Source organism: Psilocybe cubensis, chromosome 2 (genome assembly GCF_017499595.1).
Source record: "Psilocybe cubensis strain MGC-MH-2018 chromosome 2, whole genome shotgun sequence".
Taxonomy (NCBI): Eukaryota; Fungi; Basidiomycota; class Agaricomycetes; order Agaricales; family Agrocybaceae; genus Psilocybe; species Psilocybe cubensis.
The window spans coordinates 1,238,657-1,259,154 of record NC_063000.1 but is presented as its reverse complement, the minus strand read 5'-3'; the positions used below and the strand labels follow the sequence as shown (position 1 = coordinate 1,259,154).

The 20,498-nt window shown below is 46.6% G+C and overlaps 7 protein-coding genes across 7 annotated transcripts; 2 read left to right on the top strand and 5 right to left on the bottom strand.

Moving 5' to 3' along the window:
* Nucleotides 1–518: 518 nt before the first annotated feature.
* Nucleotides 519–3,207, top strand: JR316_0001902 (TRP-like ion channel pkd2; the record flags this gene model as incomplete). Its single annotated transcript, XM_047887700.1, has 4 exons — nt 519–612; nt 686–801; nt 864–1,907; nt 1,969–3,207. The coding sequence occupies 4 exons, from the start codon at nt 519–521 to the stop codon at nt 3,205–3,207; spliced, it is 2,493 nt and encodes an 830-aa protein (XP_047752623.1).
* Nucleotides 3,208–3,809: 602 nt separating this feature from the next.
* On the bottom strand, nt 3,810–5,921 carry JR316_0001901 (uncharacterized protein; the record flags this gene model as incomplete). The annotated part of the gene is made up of 5 exons (XM_047887699.1): nt 3,810–3,907; nt 3,980–4,172; nt 4,271–4,619; nt 4,687–5,114; nt 5,175–5,921. 5 exons carry the CDS (start codon nt 5,919–5,921, stop codon nt 3,810–3,812), a joined length of 1,815 nt encoding a protein of 604 aa, XP_047752622.1.
* Nucleotides 5,922–6,477: 556 nt separating this feature from the next.
* Nucleotides 6,478–7,652, bottom strand: JR316_0001900 (WW domain-binding protein 4; the record flags this gene model as incomplete). Its single annotated transcript, XM_047887698.1, has 2 exons — nt 6,478–7,389; nt 7,443–7,652. 2 exons carry the CDS (start codon nt 7,650–7,652, stop codon nt 6,478–6,480), a joined length of 1,122 nt encoding a protein of 373 aa, XP_047752621.1.
* Nucleotides 7,653–8,088: 436 nt separating this feature from the next.
* JR316_0001899 (MFS-type transporter) lies at nt 8,089–10,269 on the top strand (the record flags this gene model as incomplete). Its single annotated transcript, XM_047887697.1, has 13 exons — nt 8,089–8,313; nt 8,366–8,426; nt 8,481–8,605; nt 8,668–8,775; nt 8,823–8,931; nt 8,985–9,049; nt 9,103–9,181; nt 9,242–9,389; nt 9,444–9,480; nt 9,543–9,726; nt 9,777–9,918; nt 9,977–10,008; nt 10,067–10,269. 13 exons carry the CDS (start codon nt 8,089–8,091, stop codon nt 10,267–10,269), a joined length of 1,518 nt encoding a protein of 505 aa, XP_047752620.1.
* Nucleotides 10,270–10,998: 729 nt separating this feature from the next.
* On the bottom strand, nt 10,999–15,063 carry JR316_0001898 (Tetratricopeptide repeat protein 1; the record flags this gene model as incomplete). Its single annotated transcript, XM_047887696.1, has 15 exons — nt 10,999–11,044; nt 11,102–11,172; nt 11,237–11,542; nt 11,603–11,813; nt 11,872–12,023; nt 12,071–12,208; nt 12,277–12,860; nt 12,921–13,523; nt 13,592–13,790; nt 13,842–14,048; nt 14,104–14,277; nt 14,336–14,436; nt 14,489–14,623; nt 14,676–14,762; nt 14,841–15,063. The coding sequence occupies 15 exons, from the start codon at nt 15,061–15,063 to the stop codon at nt 10,999–11,001; spliced, it is 3,237 nt and encodes a 1,078-aa protein (XP_047752619.1).
* A 490-nt stretch (nt 15,064–15,553) lies between these two features.
* Nucleotides 15,554–17,176, bottom strand: JR316_0001897 (uncharacterized protein; the record flags this gene model as incomplete). Its single annotated transcript, XM_047887695.1, has 4 exons — nt 15,554–16,576; nt 16,626–16,713; nt 16,774–16,963; nt 17,065–17,176. 4 exons carry the CDS (start codon nt 17,174–17,176, stop codon nt 15,554–15,556), a joined length of 1,413 nt encoding a protein of 470 aa, XP_047752618.1.
* A 1,017-nt stretch (nt 17,177–18,193) lies between these two features.
* On the bottom strand, nt 18,194–20,060 carry JR316_0001896 (Cysteine proteinase 1, mitochondrial; the record flags this gene model as incomplete). The annotated part of the gene is made up of 8 exons (XM_047887694.1): nt 18,194–18,208; nt 18,267–18,369; nt 18,431–18,630; nt 18,687–18,785; nt 18,838–18,881; nt 18,927–19,029; nt 19,077–19,592; nt 19,647–20,060. 8 exons carry the CDS (start codon nt 20,058–20,060, stop codon nt 18,194–18,196), a joined length of 1,494 nt encoding a protein of 497 aa, XP_047752617.1.
* Between the last annotated feature and the right edge of the window lie 438 nt (nt 20,061–20,498).

Sequence of the window (20,498 nt, the reverse complement as noted above, 5' to 3'; positions counted from 1 at the left end):
TGAGTCTCCATTATTGAAAAAACATGTTGAGGGCGAGGCCACAGTCAAGGGACGCGTCGCGGACAATGTGGTTGCGGGCAAGACAAATGGGGTAACAAGAAACGGTGGACGTTTCTATCTTTGTCCGGTCGTATATCCTTGTGGTTCCCTACTTTATCGCTCTCCGAACCCATACCTCGTTCCTTACCTTCGTACTTCAGTGTCCTCAGCACCGCCCTCCACGCCGGATGCACGCAACAAGTCTTTCGTTATAAGTCTCTCTCAAATCCGCAGGGCCTCACCAATCTCCAAAAATCAAGGAAGTCTCCATTCAAACAACTCGTGGTTACCCCATTGCTCGTACAAAAGAACAATAACTTTGTTGTTTTCTCGGCCAGTACCTACACACGCTAGAAGGTAAAGTACAATGGCCACCCAGATTATCTCATATCCGCTGATGCTTGTCCCCGTAATAAAGACAGCACACCTCGCCGACTCGCGTACCCCCCTAGCTCCTACGCTCCCCAGTTGGTTCACTCATGTCTTCTCCCCTCGCCTGGCCGCGAGTCTTTGCCTTCCTTATCTTTATTTTAACGTTGATACCCTATGCTTATTCTCAAGAGGAGTCCATATGTGAGTGTCTGGTTCGTCACTGCGCAGTGGCATTCCCTTCACAGTGACTGACAAATTCATTTCGACGTGATAGTCACATCGTCTGTAACATACTGCAATCCACCGGAAACACTCCTCATTCAACGATTCGAGCTCGCGTATTTCCCCGGTAATCGGTCGGTTTCCTTCAACGTATCTGCTGCAAGTGTGGTGCGTTTTTTAAAAAAAAATTTTGGGACTTCAGTCATTGACGTCACAATGAATTCTTGCAGCAAGCTAATGTCAACGTATCTGCCAATGTTTTCCTCAATGTTTACGGCATGAAGCCTGTCAATATTACCCTCGACCTCTGTGGCCTTTTGGGAGGAGCACTGTGTCCTCTCCCGATGTACAATTTCACAGGAGCGGACTCAATCACGCTACCATCATCACTGGAAGTGTTGCAAAAAATTCCAGGCATAGCCTACAAGATTCCAGACCTCGAGGGATTCGCACAATTGACTCTGACGGAACCCAAGACTGGAAACGTCAGAGCCTGCGTACAAGCAACTCTCTCCAATGGACGCTCCGCTCATCAACCAGCTGTGGAGTGGACGACAGGTGGCGTCACTCTTGCTGCACTCTCTGTGGCTCTGTGGCAAACCATTGTATCCCCACAATCCATCATCCCATTCCGTCTTCTTGAGCTCATGTATCTCTTCCAAACTATTTCGTCCAGTGCATTCCTTAGCCTGAATTACCCATCAGTATATCGCGCGTATGCACTCAACTTTGCGTGGGCGATGGGGCTTCTCACCTCTGGCCCCAACTCTGGCTTCCAGAACTCTATCAATAATATGCGTCGCCTCACTGGAGGTAATCTCGCTGACGAAATCGAGGGGTCAGCCGTTGGCTTTGTCAATCGGAAACTGAGCCCATACAACCAACCCCTGTCAAGTCGGGAAATCATCAACGCGTACAGTAATTTGTCTTCCAACTTCACAGTTGATCTGTCTTCACTTTCATCTTCGGAGCATCGCTCCAACGCCTTCGAAACTATCGTGAATGGCGTCGTGCAGACCGTCACTTCTGCTACTTCCAACGTTCTTCAAGCTGGAATTCCCATATATGTCAACACCAAACATATTGCGACGGCTAACGCGTTTATGACCGTGTTTCTCGTCTCCTTAATCATGTTTGTCATCGCGTTTGGTGTTTTCGCCATCGGATATGGCATAAGATTCCTGCTAGAACGAAAGCAAGTGAACTCACGCGTCGCCAGCATATTCATGAACTTCGATTATATCTCATTCGCTGTTTCTTGGTTCCTGCGCTTGGTAAATCTACGCCGCTTATATCTAGCCTTTTGGAGATCTGACTGATTGCTGTTCTATATAGGGACTTGTGGCTGTCTTCCCACTCTTTATTTTCATCTTCTACCAATGGACGCTCAAGGACTCATGGTTATCAATCTTTCTTTCAGTGCTGACACTGATCGCCATCTCCGCCCTTATCTTATATCCCTCGTTCCTGACACTGCGCCTCGCGCGCCAGGAATCTCCTGTCGCACTGTACACGCCGGGTACACAATCCCTTTCACGCAATGGTCCATTGTTCGCGCAGTACCGATCACCCCGGTACTATTTCTTTGTCCCATTGTTGATCGCATTCGTCCTCCGAGCTATATTTATCTCGTTCGCTAAATCTTCAGCCGAGGCGCAAATCGCGCTCCTGCTCGTCGTCGAGTTCGGCCTGGTCTGCGCGCACTTTGCACTGAAGCCAGCCAAAACGAGGGGCGGAGATGTGTTCAACACCTATCTTTCTATAACACGGTTTGTTTGCACCGGGTTGATGATTGCATTCCTCGAGAAGCTACAGGTTAAGGCCATCCCGCGCGTCGTCATTGGCATTGTCGTCGCTTTAGCGTGGTCCGTGGCGGTGCTCATCGTCATTGGTAACATCACGTGGCACACGGTTCTGGCGTTTGCCCAACTCCTAGGGCTCAAGAAGCGCACACAACCGTCAATACTTGACTCTCCTGTCAATTCTGAAGGGTCGATGCTCGAGAAAGGTATTCGCGGGACACAAAGTGGCAGCACGCGGAGCAATCTCAATGAGAAGAACCTGCGTGTCGCCGCAACCTCGAATGGTGTAGGGGGCGATAACGACTCTGGTGTGAGCCTGCCGTACGTTGTGGCCGATGGTGAGGACATCGAAGAGATCGCTCGCGGGCGGCCTATGAATCCAACACCTGAAAATAACGGCGCGTTTGAGCCGTACCTCCTCACTTCTTTCCCAATATCCCCAACGACGACGGTAACGACGATGGAGCCCCCCAGTTTGTATTCTCGCGACTCTGGGACGATCACTGTTGGAAGCTTGTTGCCGCGGCGTTGGAGTTTCCATATGAGCCAACCTGGATCGCCAGCTGGATCTAGTTTTGGGCACGGGTATCCATCGACGCAGATGAGCCCATCTCCTATACCACCCTCATCTCCTTCTGAAAGTAGCCACGGTGGGGCCGTGTCTAGAAATACCTCTGTGAGAGCTCAGCAGCAATCTCATCAGCAACGACACTCGGACATAGAGGAGGAGGAAGAGGGTCTGCCGACATCGCCAACAGTCAAACCCACATAGATTTTACATTACTTGCCACATACCTATTTCTTACATTATTCGCCATTCGGACAGGAGCGTGCCAATTTAGAAGTTTTTTTTCTTACTCCACATTCATCCGACTTCAATCCAATTTCTAGAACTGGAAGGAGCATCAATAACGTTCAAATTTCTCAACATCAATTCAATTGTGTATCAATATTTTCGCATCATTGCATCCAAATATCTATAGCACTCCAGCCTCGAGCTCGATCTTTTGTTTTCATAGCCCCATTCAAGATTCATTATTTCTGGACTCCTCATTTCACACCGGACTGGAACCCCCGCAACATCACCTCATTCCTCATCTTCATCACATCCACATTCATCATCATCATCAACAACCTCAACCACAAAAGAACCGCGCCGCGGAGATTTCTTAAATCCCTTTACACCGCCCATTTGCCATCTTCTGGGTATAGCACACTCCTTTTTAATCAATGCTATTGTATCCTCTGCTGAGCCTTGTGCCTGTAGAATCCAAATTACCGCACTTAATTCATGTACTCATTGATCTTGATTAATACATATCATTCATACACAAAGTCTGCCCAAAGGAAGTACATGTTCGCCTAGTGCAATATTCAGCTGGAAGGCCAATAAAATGCATATTCTCCACTTTGCGGTTGTTTCGTATAGAAGTCCCCCTCAAATCCGAAATGAACCTGCTTCCGGCAAGATGCTAAAGAGAAATAATAAGAAAAGAAAGAGTTATGAATGTTGTGAAGCAAAGCTACAGTCAGAATGAACTGACCATCGACAGGGGAAAGGTAAAGAAGGCAACCATCTGCAGTCCATCCCCATCTCAACCGGTGAGAGACCTGCTCCAGGATAAGTGTCCATCTAGAGTAGATTGCGTCCAATCTCCTGGAAAAGGATATTTTCGATTCAGTGTAGATGTGTACAGTCAAGAGTATTTTATGAATATCGAGCGCCATCTTCGATAGCTTGATTAAAAGACATGAGAACAAGAATTTTTGTAGAAAGGAAGAACTATACATACATAGAAACTCACAATGACTTCGAGACCTGCCGTTTCACTCACCTTCTCCATGCATAATAAGACCTCTTCAATTAGCTTCAGGACGCGTTCGGAACGTCCTCTTCGAAGCATGGCAGTGTCACTGTCGGCGAACTTGATAGCGGTAAGCTGCCTGGCAATTTTATGGGTAGTTTGGTCGACGGACTCCAGGGCGGTCTCCAGACCAAAGTAGTAGGAAGCTGCTTCTTCGCCGTCAAACACGAACGCATCCGGTCGGGTGTCCACCTTGAGGGTTTTCAAGCGACAGTGTCCTTTGGAATTGGCATTTGCCTGGTTCGGAAAGTCTGTTTCTACCATATCGCACCGGCTTTGAGCCAAGTTTTTGATAGCGTCGAAAATGGCTCTATTGGGACTTGAAATGCGTAACGTTAAAGATTGTAGAGATGGAGCGATCAATTTCTGAGTTATAGTAGACACACAGAGTATGCAAAAATGCGTCGTTGGAAATAACGATGTCGAAGTCGACCAGAGAAGGGCATATAATGAGGATATCCAGAATCACTTGTGGCTCAAGTTCTGAAAAGCCTAAAACAAGCTTGCGAAGCCTGCACTGGGACACAGATATCATTCGCACAATGTCCTGGCCGTAAGACTCTTGACGTGGATAGTTAATTATCAATTCTTCCAATGCTGGAAGGTATAGTGAGTTGAGATTAAGGTCGCGCTCTGGCATCTGGTTAGGCAACCTTTGAATTACCAAAAGCTTTAAGGAAGTGAGTGGCTTAGGTATACCGCTCGCATAATGAATACGTGGACAATCCAAGGGGATCAAACTGAGTTTCTCGATTTTCGGGTACATCGACAATGCGTTATTGAAATCGGAACCAGGGATTTCCCCTGCGAAGCTCTGTAATTGCGAACGAGGAAGTCCAATTACACTGTTAAAAACCTGGGCGGAGAGGCATACTTCTCGCAAAGCCGGTGCAAGTTTAAATGTATCCAGATCGCCCATTAGCCTGCCAGAGAAGGGCAGGAGTTTTAGCTTTAAAGAACGCAAGGACTCAAGACGTCCTTTAATCGAAGAAAGATGTGCCCAATTGAAATCGGAAATATCAAGGGAAATCCGTTCCCAGCGATTTGAGTGCTCGATTAGCAGGGACAATATTGCCTTGCCAATGGAAGGGAGAGCTTGTTGCATCGCAGAGTAAAACGAAATTTTCTGCGTCGATGACCTTTTCAATAACACCGATAGGCAGTCTAGTTTCGACCGTGATTCCACAACGTTGAAATTACCGTGCAGACGAACTGGAGGAAGCGCTGCCCATAGCCAAGGGGTATCTAATGCGATGCGTCTCCAAAGTCGACATATATGCCCAAGTTTCCACGGGGGACTATTGTATAGCGGATCCGCCGGTACCTCTAAAACATGGTAAAATATCTCAACCAATATCTCCGTCGGAATGCGGCGTAATGGCGACAGCAAATTCAAGTGAGATTGAAAGTAATTGTTGTAACGATCGCGAATGTAGCCGTCTTTCGGCTCCAGTGTCATTATTTTTGACTCAGTTTTACGGAGGGCTGTATGGATGAGGAAGATCTCTTCATCCGTTGGCGCATCATTGCCCTTCAGAAGATATGGAACCGGGGACTTGAGGTACTTTTTGTGGTGGCCACCATTGAGTTTGAAGTTCCACAAATCCAACACGGAGTTCATGGTTTTTGCTGCTGATTATAACGTGGCCTATATATGCAACGAATAAGCGCATACAGGTTAGTCATCGCACCTCCAAAGACGTACTTATGAAGGTGAACGTAAGGCAAGAAAGGGTACACTCTGAAGAAAGCACCTGGCACTTGTGCTTTTTATCCCGAATTTGCTATGATGCCGGGCCGCTTTACCGTTATGTAGATGCTATGAATTGTTGAGCAAAACATAGGACCATTAACTACAGTACGCGGACATACATAGGGTATCGACTTCTTCAATCTTAACAAGCTAGAGAAGAAGAGGAAATAAGATGGTCAGGAAACGGAAAAGGAAACCAAGGTCATCCGCAAAACAGGGACTGCGTTTTGAGTGTTAACCTAACCTAACCCTTGCTCAAAAAACTTGGTGGCCGTCAGGCCCGGCCTCTATGGCAGGGTAGCTAGCGACCAAAGAGATGACAGAAGCTGGCTATCAGGGATAGAAAGTGATGGCCATCGTCCCGCGCATCTCCTAGTTGGTTATAGAGGGATTGCCCACCAATTAACGCAACTGAGGTTCGATATCAAATCTCGCGACGGCCTCGTCCAGCACCGCTGGGAGCTTTGCGTTTTTTGAATAGTGCAGTTGATGCAGGCGCCGCCTCAGAGAGGCCTGTCGTTTGTGGCTCTTCCTTTATTATATCAGATTCCGTCTTAACAACAGGATCCAGTGGTTTATCCCTATCGTTTGCCCCCTCGACGACCTCCTGATTTCCGAAGATGGTTTTCATCTCTTCTTGCTTAAAATCCGGTAGAGGCTGGCTCCATTGTGGTTTGGCCCATTTTGAAGTATTGGATTCTATTGTCGTAAGAGAAGTATCTCCTTCCTGTTTAATATCAGGTGTTCGTTGACTTCCACTATCTTCGGTTTGTTGAGAGTTGCCGCCTGTACGCTTCCACTGTGTTGGCTTCCATTTCAGTGTCTCTGGCTCTGGCGGAATAGAGGTATTTGGCTGTGGCTCTGGTGATATGGTTGCTGTTTCTTCCTTCTTCTTAATTTTTATTGGTATTACTCCTGGATCATATATCTCCCCTAGCCCTCTCGTTAGCGTTTTCTTTCGAAGTTTGAATGCACGAGTGTCTTCGTCATCTGGAGGGGCTTCCGCCTCTCTCTTCACCCCAGCATCACCAGGAGCAGTTCCATTGGTGCCATCTGCTCCATCTCCCTCGACCTTGGTACCCACACGAGGTTCAGTTGGTGCCAAAATCTGCCATTCTCCAGCGATGCCCTGGGATCGCCGAATCTCAGCCTCGGCAGCTAATCGTTCCGCATCTGGGTCCTTATATCCCAGAGATTCTGCCGTACTATAGTTGGCGTAGGGATTAGATGGTTTTGTGGAAGGCTTCTTGGGGGCTGTTGATGTCGACGCGACGGGTGCAGGCGGTGCCTTTGCACGACCAGCACCTACGTCTTCAGCAAATGCTGCGGCAGCTGCCTGTTCATCACAGTCAACTAAGAAATGTTGAAATCTGCTTCAAGGGTACACACCTGCTCGACGCGCCTCATCTCTCTCTTCTCTTCCTCTAGATCCTTTTTCTGCTTCTCACCCGCCTTGTAAATTCCCCGAATGAATCTTTCGACGTTGCCCTTATGTCGCAAGCCATTTTCATGGTGCTGTCGAGAAGGTGCATCATCGGCAATATATATGTCGCAGTATTTGCAGAGATATTTCTTTTTTGAAACCCAGTATTCGCTCATGGTGAAGGTCGAATGTCATCAGTTTCATGCCAAGCGTGTCATAGAATCCATTCGGTCTCGTGACTTGGATTCCCGTGATCTGCCAAGACCGTTAATGATGGGGCATCACAAAGTGTAATTCATCCGGTGCTTTGGTCTCCAAAATTGTAATCAGCACCATGGGTCAAGTCAGAAGATCAGAAGAACCACAAGGCCTGTCCTCTGCAGTCTTCTACTGTCCAATATCTATCAGTGTTCCGAGCCAATTTCTCAGGGCAGATATAACCTTTACGGACGAGGGGACTTGGATTCCCTGCCTGTGAGCGATTCAGCTAAATATACCATATGTTGTCCACCGGCAAATCTGTCTCTTTTTAATTCCTCCCTAGGGGACGTTAGGCTACCTGTCAATTACCTAACTAGTGTCCCTGGCTTTCCCCTCTTTCTTTCTCCACTCATGACCATGCCTTCCTCTGGGTCAACAGAATTGGAGAAATCCGGCTCTAAACACTCTGAAGAGGTGTCTGCCCGTGTGGTGGCCCTCGCAGGTGTTGAGCGAAAATCTACAGGCTCCCTCTCACAGGAACTGACTGCAGACCAGGTGGTTGAATCACTAGAGTCGGACGCCTTTCCTGGAACGTATCGACTTTACAGGCGTCGCTTTGTTGGCCTCGTTGCTCTGGTGCGTCGATCAGATGTCGCACCGTTGGTCCCATTTCAAACCTGCTGGCAAGGTCTTTCTTAATCTGATAGCTGCCATGTCTTGGCCGTGGTTTGGGCCAATTTCGAACTCTGGTGTGTCGCTGTCATGATGCCGTCATTTCTTTTGTTTTTTGAAGGTTAAGTTAGTCGCGTCTGATTTTAACATTACTCTGGACGAGGTCAACTGGCTGGGAAATATTGTAGCTGTAGTTTATCTCCCTACTGCCCTGCTGATACCTGTTATCATCTCCCGATACGGTATCCGTCGATGTGTGCGCCTCTCTGCCTACCTCTTGCCCCATCTTTCTCAGTCTGATCAATGATTTTTTTACAGTGTGAGATAGGCGCTGTGGCTCTCATACTCTCAGCATGGATTAGATATTCTGGAACTGCCCGCTCTCTCTCACCCAGGAGTTCCTACTCTCTTCTGATACTAGGACAAGTGAGTTAATAGTTATAATGATGGTTATCTGGACTGATGTTTGGAAGTTCTTTGTTTCCATAGCTCAACCGGTATATCAGGTAATAGGTCCTAAGTACTCGGAGACATGGTTTAATCTGCAAGGAAGGACTACCGCCACCATGATTGTTGCAATATGTGAGTTATACAAAAACCCTTCACAGTGAACGTCTTCTGATTAAGCGCTGAAGCAAATCCTGTTGGGGGCGCTCTGGGCCAGCTGATCAGCCCACTCATAGGTGATAGCCGGAGATCTGTAAGGTTCATTAGATCTATATTCTGGTCTTGCGAATTAACCAACTACCATAGATTCTTATCCTTGGAATAATGTCGACTGCCGTGGCTCCTCTAGTTTTCCTTATCCATAAGGCGCCTCCTTCTCCACCGAGTAATTGCTATCTCATTCACCATTCTATGTCTGTTGTTTAACACCACATACCTTTCGCAGCATACGCTGCCGCACAAAAGCCTATGTCGCTACTTTCCCTTATCCGAGCAATGCTTGGCTTACGAGTAGAGGCAGCAGCATACATGACAAGGCGCGAGCGCATTGATTTCGCGATTATTATCGCCAACTTTGCAGTCCTAGTAGCCGCGTATGTCCGGTGCCTTATTTTTGCAAGAACCTTTTACTTATTCCCAGGTTTTAGTTCCAATGGATTTGCAATCCTTTCGGCACAAATTCTTGTAAGTCCAAACTAACTACAAGCATGGTTTGAAGTTATCGTGCTGAAGTCGCCTTCAATCAGGAACCTGTGGGGTACTCGGACGATGAGAGTGGATTGATGGGCGCTTGTCTGCTGCTGGCCGGCATGGTTGCCGCTATTATATCTGCACCACTCTTTGACCGGGTCTTCGTTCACCATCTTGCCATTACCGCCAAATTTATGATACCTTTTGCGGCCATTGGGTGGTTCTCCCTTATCTGGGCAGGTAGGAGACTAAGAAAACATTTATTCATCAATTATTGATTAATCTTGCAGTACGACCCGATAACGGTGGTGCATTGTTTGCAATCATGGGAATCATCGGAATCTGCTCTGTACCAATGCTTGCAGTGGGCATGGAACTTGCATGCGAAATCACTCGTAACGCCGAGGCAAGCTCTGCGATTTTATGGTTTGCGTACGTTTGCTCTACTCCTTCTCCTAAGAACCCTTTTGATTCTGACTCGTTAATCCAGGGGCAATTTATTTGCTGTTGTCTTCATCCTAGGTCAGTCAAAGATTTGTATTGCAGAGATTTGAACACTCTGTAACGCTTTTGCCCACAGTTGCCGGAGCACTTCGTGCAGGTCCAGAAGCTTCTCCGCCATTAAATATGAGGCGATATCTCGTTTTCATGGGCGTCATCATCCTTACAGCCTGTTCATCTATCTTTTTCCTTCACGGTGCTCAAAAACGAAAAGCCCTGGACCAAGAAAAGGCCGCTGAGGTGCAGGCCCACCAAGAACTAATCCAGCGAACTGATTTATAAACTTTGACGACTCATATCTGACGCTGTTCGATATATCTAACTCATCTATTTATTCCATTCCCTGACGGGAAGAGGATCTAGTTAATCTGACCACTTACTCTTTGTGTATTTCTATCGTCTTGTAATATAATTATACTAAAATTTTCATCACAGTTGGCGAGTCTTCATTTGTATCGAGACGAAGTGAAACTACTATGGCTAATCCTCTTTATGCCTCATTTTCTATCTTCCATCAGACAAAAGGCAGTCGCTGCTTTCTCTAGATGTCTACATTGATGTCATCTTTCACGATTTATGGCTAATTTAGCCGCCTAAATGACATGGGGAAATTATTAATGGTCACTCGGTGTTGTAGAACTAATAATTACAAATATAATAATAGCAACGGTGGCAAATGAATAAAAATATCTCTGGCTTGGGTCTATTGGCTCAACAAACCCATACAACTTGACCCGATCCATGGAGCATTGCAAGTTCTCTGAGGGCGGCGTCGTTGTTTGACTTTGCGTGCATGCATCCAACAATGTCCCGGAATAACTTCGAAAACAGACCACTGAGATAATTCAGTGGGCCATGAACAAGCTACACAAAGCCGAATCCGCAATCGATGTTCGATTCTTTCTCTCAATGAGTCCTAGGAGGACACTCCTAGCCAACACCCTCCTTAGGCAAGTCTACAGTAAACCATCCCCATTACAATACATCTTCAAGTGAAAGCGCATTGCTTCGTCATGACATTTCGTCATCTGAGTCGGATATCATAGCTTTACTTTTACTGAAAAGATAGTCTGTTCAAGATCAATGCAACGTGCAACTAATTTAAGCAGCTTACAATTGCTTCTTAGGCCGTGACGCGTCGTCCTCCTCGTCCTCGTCGCGAACGACACGTTTCTTGGCGATCCGCTAAAAATGCCATCGAATTATTTTAGGATATTATTGATGAACAATTCGACAGGAAATTACATACCTTTTTAGCAGGCTTCTCTATGTCTTCATCTTCGCTGAACATTGTCTGGTCGACGTCACCTTCGTGATCGTGATCACTGGAGGCCTTCTTTAGCTTGCCACGTCGTTTCTTTGGTGCCTTGGGCTCAGCTTCATCGCCACTGATGATTTCCGCTTTGGGCTTCTTCTTCTTGGTCACCTTTCGCTCGCGCTCTTCGTCACTCTCCATGCGAACTTCCCTAGTCCACTCAAGTGCCTGTTCACGAGCCAGCCGTCGTTCCTCAGCAAGTTTCTCGGCTTCAATGCGCAGTTTCTCGGCTCTTTCACGCTAGAAATGGCAAACATCCTGAGCAACAGTAACAAAGAATTAAAATAAAATGTGGCATACCTCCAACGCATCTTGACGCTCCTTTTCTTCCTGACGTCTCTGCCTTGCAGCTTCAATTTTAGACCGAGTCTCCATCTCGTGTTGCCGCTGATTTTTAAGATGTTCCTCTGCCTTCCTTAACATACCATCACCGTACTTCCGTCGATTGTCAGCAATGTCACGGTCGTAAGGAACTGCGGCTGATTTATCAGCAGCTAACGATGCAAAAATTCTGTTCAACCAGTAAGCCACCAATTAGTAGATTCCTTACATGATTTTCAGCGACGTACTTTTGAGCATGTGTAGCTGAGTCAATGGCTTTCTGCAGGTCTTTAAGAGTGCGCTTGGCCACGTTGATGGAGAAGAGTAATTCCGCCGATTTCTGCTGGATCATGGCGACGTTATAGACGTTGGCCTTGTCGTTGGGGTGTATGTGTAGAGCCTGGAACAAATGAGTGGTATATAATTTGGCAGACTAGAGGAACTTACAGCTTCTGCATATTTCAGAGCAGTCTTCATGGCGACATATGATTGGTCTTTCATGGCTTTAGCATACCATGACCGGCATAAGCAGAGCAAAGTAGGCACATTCTGCCCGTTGTAAAATCTTGTGGAAGCAGTTTCATACTAATAGACAAAGTCAACATCAACGTGAATGAGTTGATACAGTAGGAGTGACCGAAGACTAGACTCACACTTTCAATAGCACGATCGAACTCATCTCTGGCATAGTAACAATGTCCGATGTTCAAGTAAACACTGCCGTCGTTGATTGACTCTCTGACTTTAGCAAAAACATCTAACGCTTCTCGGGCGTTCTGCAATCGTTGTTGAGCTTCGTCATATGCCGATACACGAGCCAAAGCACCGCCCATGGAGCCGAGGGCATCTTCAGCAGTAATGATCGCAAGACCTTGTGCAGCAAAAGCACAAGTAGGATCATACTGCAATGCCTTTTCGTAAAATTCGGCAGAACGCTGGAAGTTTTTCTTCCGCTCCTCAATTCCTTTTGTCGTCGTGTCACGGTTCTCTCGAGCTTGATTGTAATGAATCCAAGCAACCGCGCAGAAGGAATAAACATCGTGCTTGTCTTGATCTCGGAGAGTACTGAAAATAAAATCCTTAGCGGTTTTGAGGGAGTTGCTATGAATTAGGAAATATGTGTAATAGGCGCGTAAATTGAGGTTGTTGCTTTGCGACACAAGAGCTTGCTTTATCAGTTCGTGAGCATCGTTAACTCGGTTGATATTAGTAAGCATTTGCGCTTGTCGAATTTTTGCTAGATACGACGCATTCAATCAGTATTTCGTAGATACAAAAACTGCGACTATAAGCATACCGTCGATATACTCGGGGTGTCGTGAGAGAAGTTTTTCGTAGGCATCAGTGGCCAGTTTATCTTGTCCCGAGTCTTCATAGACGCGAGCAAGGTTATACAGGACTGTTGTCGACAACCCTTCTGCAGCATCTGAGTTCATGGAAGCTGCAGTTGTAAGGGCATTCTCGTACATCCTCTGAGCTTCCACGAGTTGTCCTTCCAGATGGTGAAGAACACCAATATTGTTGACCAATCGTGGATCGATGTCTTCAGAAGATTGACTGATTCTCAGTGCCTCCTTCAACGCCTTGCCCATGCGATCTAAATTCTCATCTTGCCACAAACGAGCAATCTCGGCGTGCATTTCGATATCTTCGGCAATTCCACGAGACGTTTTGCTGAGAAGAGCTCCGTTGGCACCGGCGTCTTCAAGTTCCAATGTCTTGCTAACACGATCAAAAAGTTCTCTAGCACGGGTTTTTTCCTGAGCCAAATCGGCACTTGAGACACCAGGGCGGGGATATGCTCTAAGGGATGCAAGCATGACTGTTGCTTCGAGGGATCGTTGGGGGTTAGGAGGTTGAATCAGGGTGTCGAGCGTGTGAATAGCTGCCGCCATTTCATCTTTTGAAGAGTATACAAAGGTCAAGAACGACAGTTAAGAGCAGAAACGAAAAACTAAATTTGCGTACCATTGAGTATTTGCATCTGTGCCATGCCAATGGCACCAATTATATGATTAGGTTGCCCTTCGATAGCAGCATTGTAAAATTTGGTGGCTCGGGATAGCGAACCACTGGCGTGTGAAACGCGTCCAGCACGCAGATAGCCTTCAGTGAGAATTGTCAAAGTGTCTGCAAACTGAATCGTCCGTTCCGCAAGTTTTAGAGCCTATGAATATCAGTTAACAACAATTCAAAGAAAACCCCAAAAGTGACATACTCGAGGCAAGTTCCCCTTCCGTAGAAATAGTTCGCAGAGGGCATTTGCCGCGGCTGCACTTCGGTTGTTAGACTGGAAAGACTTTTCAATCAGTTTTGTGCCGGCCACGAATGATTTGGCCTTTTGGGATTCTGGTAATTTAGGATTCTTGCTGGCGTTGATCGACTCTATACCAAGAAGAAGTTGTGCTGCCCCTTCAGAAGGATTCTGTAAAGAACTTTAGTAATGAAGAAGAGCAAGGATGTTATGTTAAGATACTGACCAACTCCAAACTTCTTTCCCATGCTGCTTTTGCATGAGACTTTTGATCCATTGCCCAGAAACAAAGCCCTATACCAATCCGAGGGTCTGGTATGCATGTGGGATTATATCGTAGCACGTCCTGGAACAGTCGAAGAGCTTCCTTATAATTGCGACGCGCGTAAAGTATTCTGGCCTTTTATACATGTTGTTGAGGATTGTCATTCGATAGAGTCAAGTTCATAAAAGCACACCTTTCCAAGCAATGCGACAAGATTCGTAGGCTTTTCGGCCAATACCCCTTCAAAGGATCGCATAGCATCATCCATAGACCGTGTCGCTAGTTGCTGAATGCCTGTGTACATTTAAACAAGATAATGTGGAGTTTTTAAACGTATAAAGCGAACCTCGAGTCAGGAAAGCTAACGTTCCGCTCACTCCCTCACCAGACTCAGATCCAACCTTCTCTCCAGTATTCAAATATAAAGCAGCTTCTCTATAGTAGTCGTCTTTCGGCTTCTCGGATGTCATTATATCCTGTTCTATTTCAACAGCTTGGTTAGGGAGTTTTATGGCAACATAGTAATTACTTACGAGCTTCCTCAAGTATGAGTTTAGGCGCTTTACGGGCGTATGCGATTTGGAGGTTGGCAAGTAGGGCATATATTGGAGGCAGAGACCCTTTAGAATCGTTAGCATAAAATGCTGATGTTTTTGTCAGTAAGGAGGTTAAGGCATTCATAAATGGAACAAACACACATTCTATGGCGGTTGTAGCTATCCTTTCCGCCGCTTCCAGATAGCCTCGTCGCCAATATTCGCCTGCAAGTTTTGTCCAAACGTAAACAGTACATTGTCCATCTTTTAGAAGGTCGAGGACGTCGTCGGGGTTGGGGTCCAAGTTGTCCAGCTCAATGGTGATAACTTCTTGCCCTCCGAGTTCAATGTCAACCGAACGCCCAGGAGGAGAGACATCATCCATAGTGTCGTAGGTGTTCATTTGATATTGATGACAATACGGCGCAGTCTTTAGCTGAACAAACCAGCTTTATGTATGTGGTGCCTCAGGTTGAGGAAAGGACTGCTAACCCGGTATTCAGGAGCCTACGGCAATCTTACGGTTCAGCGGGAGAGAGATACAGGCCTGAAGACTAAAGGACACGTGCGTTCATGGACTACGCGTTGCTTGCTCCTGTTTGTCAATGGCCTTTAGTTACTAACGCGACTTCTGAAAAGTTTATTCTTGACCTCCTACTTACTGCTCTAGCACCCCATGATCTTAACATCGATTATTCCATTTTGTTCTTGGGACCCAAATTTATTGTTTTTAAACCGCAATAAACCTCAATGCAATGTTGCATACCAATAGGTTCCCAATTGTGATATCTTCTGATTTTCAAACAAACTGTCGAATCTACCTATCCAGTCTTATGTTTACATGTGCCACGTTTATTTTCATCGATACTAATTGATCACAAAGAAAGTCTGGTCCAGGCTCGCGAAACGACATGGATCTCGTCTCCCCCGCTCTTATCTCCGTGGAAGTGCGTCCATCTAGTCTCGTCATCGTCATCGTCATCATCATCACCCCCCAAAGGTTTCCTGAGAGGCGTAGCCCCGGTCACAGTGTACGACTTTGAATGAAGGCTGATCTTTCCATTGAAGTCGGCCTCGGCATAGTTCAGATACATATCCCCATTCCCTGACGATGAATGCGTGCTTTTGATCTGCCTCTTGAAGGCTTTTTGGCTCACGACAGTAAAATCTGAACGGCCCACTCCCGTAACAGTGAGAATCGTCGCTGGCTCGTTCTTGGACGGGTCTTGAGGGATGGATGGCGTAATTTTGACATTCGCAACACCGTCACCGCGCTGAGTCGCAATTTCGATGTCATTCACCACGGAGGCCTCACCCACAATCCAGCCGCGGTACACTTCGTACGTCGCTTTCTTCGGTACGACTTCAGAGTTGGTCTTGATAATATTGTTCACGGGGCCATTACTGATGGACTGGAAGAGTCGCACAAAGAGGTGTTCAATGCTAGCAGCACGACTGCCTCGAGCAAAGGACACATGGGTATCGACGTGCGACGATACACCAAGCCTTTTGAGGGTGGGTGGAATAATCAAGTTAATATCGAAACGCATGCAGTGGGCCGTGTTCACGCTCGGAATGCGCGATGTTTCAATGATATACCTACCCCTCGTAACAGTTCCATCGCTTGCGATGTCTGGCAAAATGAAGCGAACGTCCTCAAGCAGTTCTTCCTTGTCCGTGCGGATTGTCATCTCGTACTTGATATGCGTAGAGTCGGCATCACCGTCAACAATAGTGATTGTGCCTACTGCACCACCACGAATGTCAAGGCTATGGTCGTCCTGCTGTCCGAGAGGAATCACTTGCGAGACTCCTGTTTTATTATAGATGTAGGGCGCATCGGCGCATCCAAGGGATGTACTGAACGCGGGCATGTTCTCTAATCCTGTGGGTGGGTCCTGTAACAACTGTTAGGAAATAAAGCGCGACGGCTTCAGAATAGCTCACAGTGAGAGCCCACTTGAAAGCTTTAAAACCATAGTATAGGGTGTATAGTCCAAGGACGATCCCAATAGCTTTCCAGAACAGAGAGCAACTGTGGTTAAGCTTGTTAACACGCCGTGGCGTATACGAATAAAAAGACATTCTCGCTTACTCCATCCCACAGCACATACAGCACGCCCTCTTCTTTGTCCTCCTTCCAGTCGTTGAAGGGAACTCCGCGTCCGGAAGTGCGATACGCCCTTGACCACTCTCACCTAAGGCGTCGTGTTCACTATCCGTAAAGGGGGTGGCGCTCGTCAGTGCTACCCGTCCCTCTTCGTCGTCCGTCGACGCCTCCTTATCTATAGATGGCAACGGAAGGTAATCCCATTTCATTTTAGTTAGCCAATACAAATACATATTTCTCTGAAGGATGGACACAGAGACAAAGAGTTACACGTACACTGGTCGTACTTTGTCTTCAATTTAAGCAATGCCATCGCCCCGCCCACCATCCCAAAGAAAGAGAGGCCTGCACCACCATTGGCGTTGTCGCTACGCGTCTGATATGGCATATCCGCTGCTAAACAAGATACGAAAGGAAGGAACGTTTAGGTAATCTGCTAGAAGTGAAGGTAGCAGCAGGCAGAAGTCAAAAGACCGATGGGTTCTTGAAGAGGCTGTAAGAGACTCCAAGCAAGGATTATAAACCAGGCTACATAATTTCCCCTTACACATCCCCTCAGGGCCTCTAGGAACGCTTTGGTAACGCCAAAAGGATGTTAAATGTTGATGTCCGTTTACGCGGAAGAAAGCAGTTGCGTCGTTTTCTCACCCTCGTGATGGACCTGACGTTTCTTCAACCAACCAATACTCTCCTCAGTTTGAGATGGCGGGTGCAAAACAGCGATAGCACTTGGATCAGCCACTTGACTTACGTCAACAGATTGAGGTAGTATCACTATCGCAGTATTCGGTGTTGTGCAAATACATACCCTCGTCACAGATAAATGTAGGCATTGCATGCTACATGGGATACCAAGCAAAAGTTCATTCTAATACTAGTAAGGACATACTTATCATTATCACTGCGGTCACGGGCCCTTATTTATGCCGTAAAAGTTGTCGGAAGAAAGGGGCCGTAGCTAAACCGTCTCAGCGGTTCTCCCCAATTGCACTTGAATCTTGCGAATCTTCATGGAGTCGGGAGTTATTTCTGTCAACTGATGGTACTGGTCATTGTCACATAGTAATAGACAGTGAAGACAATGTTTTTCTACCTTTCAAAACGTGAAGTCTGATAGAAAACCCCCGGACTGTGCCTTTGAACTGACAAGAATCGCATCATTCCCCTTCTTGTCTTCGCCGTTGATTCTCTCTGCTTCATGAAGGTGTCATATGAGGAAGGGTCAGTGTATGCATTTCAAATCTTCAATAACAACGTATCCATAGAGCTGTACTAGCAATGCTAGACTGCGACAACTAAAATAACTCTTCATTGCGAAAATGCATATACACAGGACATAGGAAGAGAGCACCAAGAATAATCATGCCGTTCAGTACATATCACCTAATTCGCAGTGAGACGAAGTTTAAGCCAATGCGCCCTGAGATCGAAAAAGTCAGGATTTGTGGTCAAGTTTGAAATTGAAAAATATCATTTACCATGGGATCCCAAGCGGGCAAAACGATCTTGTTGCCCGACTCGAAGACTGCAACGAGGTCCTTGGGTGCAAGCGCTTTAGGTACAACAACCTGATACACATATCTGTAATAAAGTATTTAATTGAGTATTTCGCTGTCGAGATATATGAGTAAATGCAACGCACTGCTCGAACCACGCGTCGGTCATGACAAAGTACCCATCCTTGCCGGCGGTCTCACCCCAGGAGTTCTCAACCTTGTAACGAACAGGCTTGCCAGAGGGGTCGAGATGTACACCTGAGATGACCATAGCGTGCGTCATAGCCGATTCACAAATCTGGAGGCGATCAGCTTTGTTCAATCCGAGTTTGATGTCAAAGGCATTCTGAAGATTCCCATTCAATTAAACCTTATGAAATAGGGAGTCGGGAAGCGACTGACTTCATATTCGAAGAAAGCTGTGTCCATCACGCCTGCATCCCTGTCCGAGAATTTACCAACATCACAACCAAAGAACACAGGTTGGCCGGCTTTGATCATCTGCAAGCACGCAAATTAGGTGAGACCTTGCTGGTGAAACATCATCACTTACCCTGACGACGGTGGCTTTCATGTTCTCGATTTCAGTGTTAACATCTGCGACGCATTAGTAGATCGTCCTAAAAAATGGATGAAACGCACAGAGAATAGGACGGCCGCCCCAGATATTTCCGAGCTTGTCAACGGTGTAGAGCTTCGAATACTCATTACGAGGGTCATTAATGAGCGAGAACGAGTCCACAGGCTGAAATAACATATTAGAGTTATTCTCCAATAAAGTATTTTACGCACCGAGAAAGGCTTAGTGGCAAATTGTTCGAAAAAGTCCTTCGGCGATCCTTCCCAGCGCCCAACCTTTTCTTCGGCATCTATATATTCCCAAACGAACCTCTTGTTCGGGTTGGGCGGTACACCGAGCGTCGCGGTCATGATATTGTACACTTCCTTCATCAGCTCCTCCTTCTTCGCACGAAGGGTAGCCATAACCGTCTCTTCACGAACGTGGGCGCTTCGCAAAGTGTCGGCCAAGGTGCGCAAAATGAGCGCGTGCTCACGGAGCTTCGTCTTCAAAAGTGCATTGAGAGGGCCAGAAAGGGAGGAGTGAGTCGATTCGGGGTAAGCAGATTGCGGGACGAGGCCGTATGTTTCGATCAGATTGACTACCATGTCCCATTGGCCACCGTCGCTAATGAGGTCGCCCGATAAGTGGGTGATCAGGCGGTCGTCGATGGGCAACTCTGCATGCTCAATCATAAGCTCGAGGTAGTAGTTAGACTTGTTTAGCTTGTCCCAGAAGAATAGATATGACTATATAAACTGTCAACATTGCCACTTGTGCGACATGAGCTAGTTGATACTCACCTGAGAGAGCTGGAAGTCCTTCAACTTGAGGCGTTTCATGATACCGTACCTAATAACATTGGTCGTAGCAAAGAGCCAGCACCGTCCACTGCTCTTCTGGTTCGTTATAGGCCCTGTCTTAAAGTCCAAGACGTGATTGAAGATGTGCTGATCGGCGATGCGAGCAGAGCGAGAACTCAGTACAGAGCGAATGTCAGACTGCGAGAAGATCGTCCGGGCAAGACGAATCTTGGGATCTGTGCTTGACGATGCTTCCCAAGACGCTATGTGACCCAAGGTGAGAGATCCGTCGGAGGAAAGTGGTTGTGCAATGTGCATCGCCGACAAAGGGTCTGCGAGCTCCAACATCTCGTCCTTGTCATCGAAAGAGGTCTTTGTGGGAGTGGGAATGACAGAGGAATTTGTGTTTCCCATTTCGCTAAGTGATTCGTTAGTTCGTTAGTTGATTTGAAGTGGTTCCTCGCAGAGAAATGACTCGACGGCCAGCGTCAAGATAAGGAAGCGAATAAGTACTCGGACAACCCGCGCAGTTTCCGCAAAGCATGTGTTACCGATATGATAGTAATAATAGATTATTTCTCTTTTTATAAGACCCATAGCAGATAAGATAACTTTATGCTGATAAGAAAACATGAAATCTTGCACAGGTCACCATCGGAACATTCGAACTTCAAACACTGAAAAAGATTTCAGATTGTGATGCATAGTCAAGTTTTTTTGGTATTTTATCAATCATGCTGGTTCTCCTCGCAGGCACCCATTGCATACGTTGTTATCAGTCATACACCTGGTCTATTTATGTACTGAAATTGAAAGGCAATCAAGTGACTGAGTACTTGATATAGCGTGTAT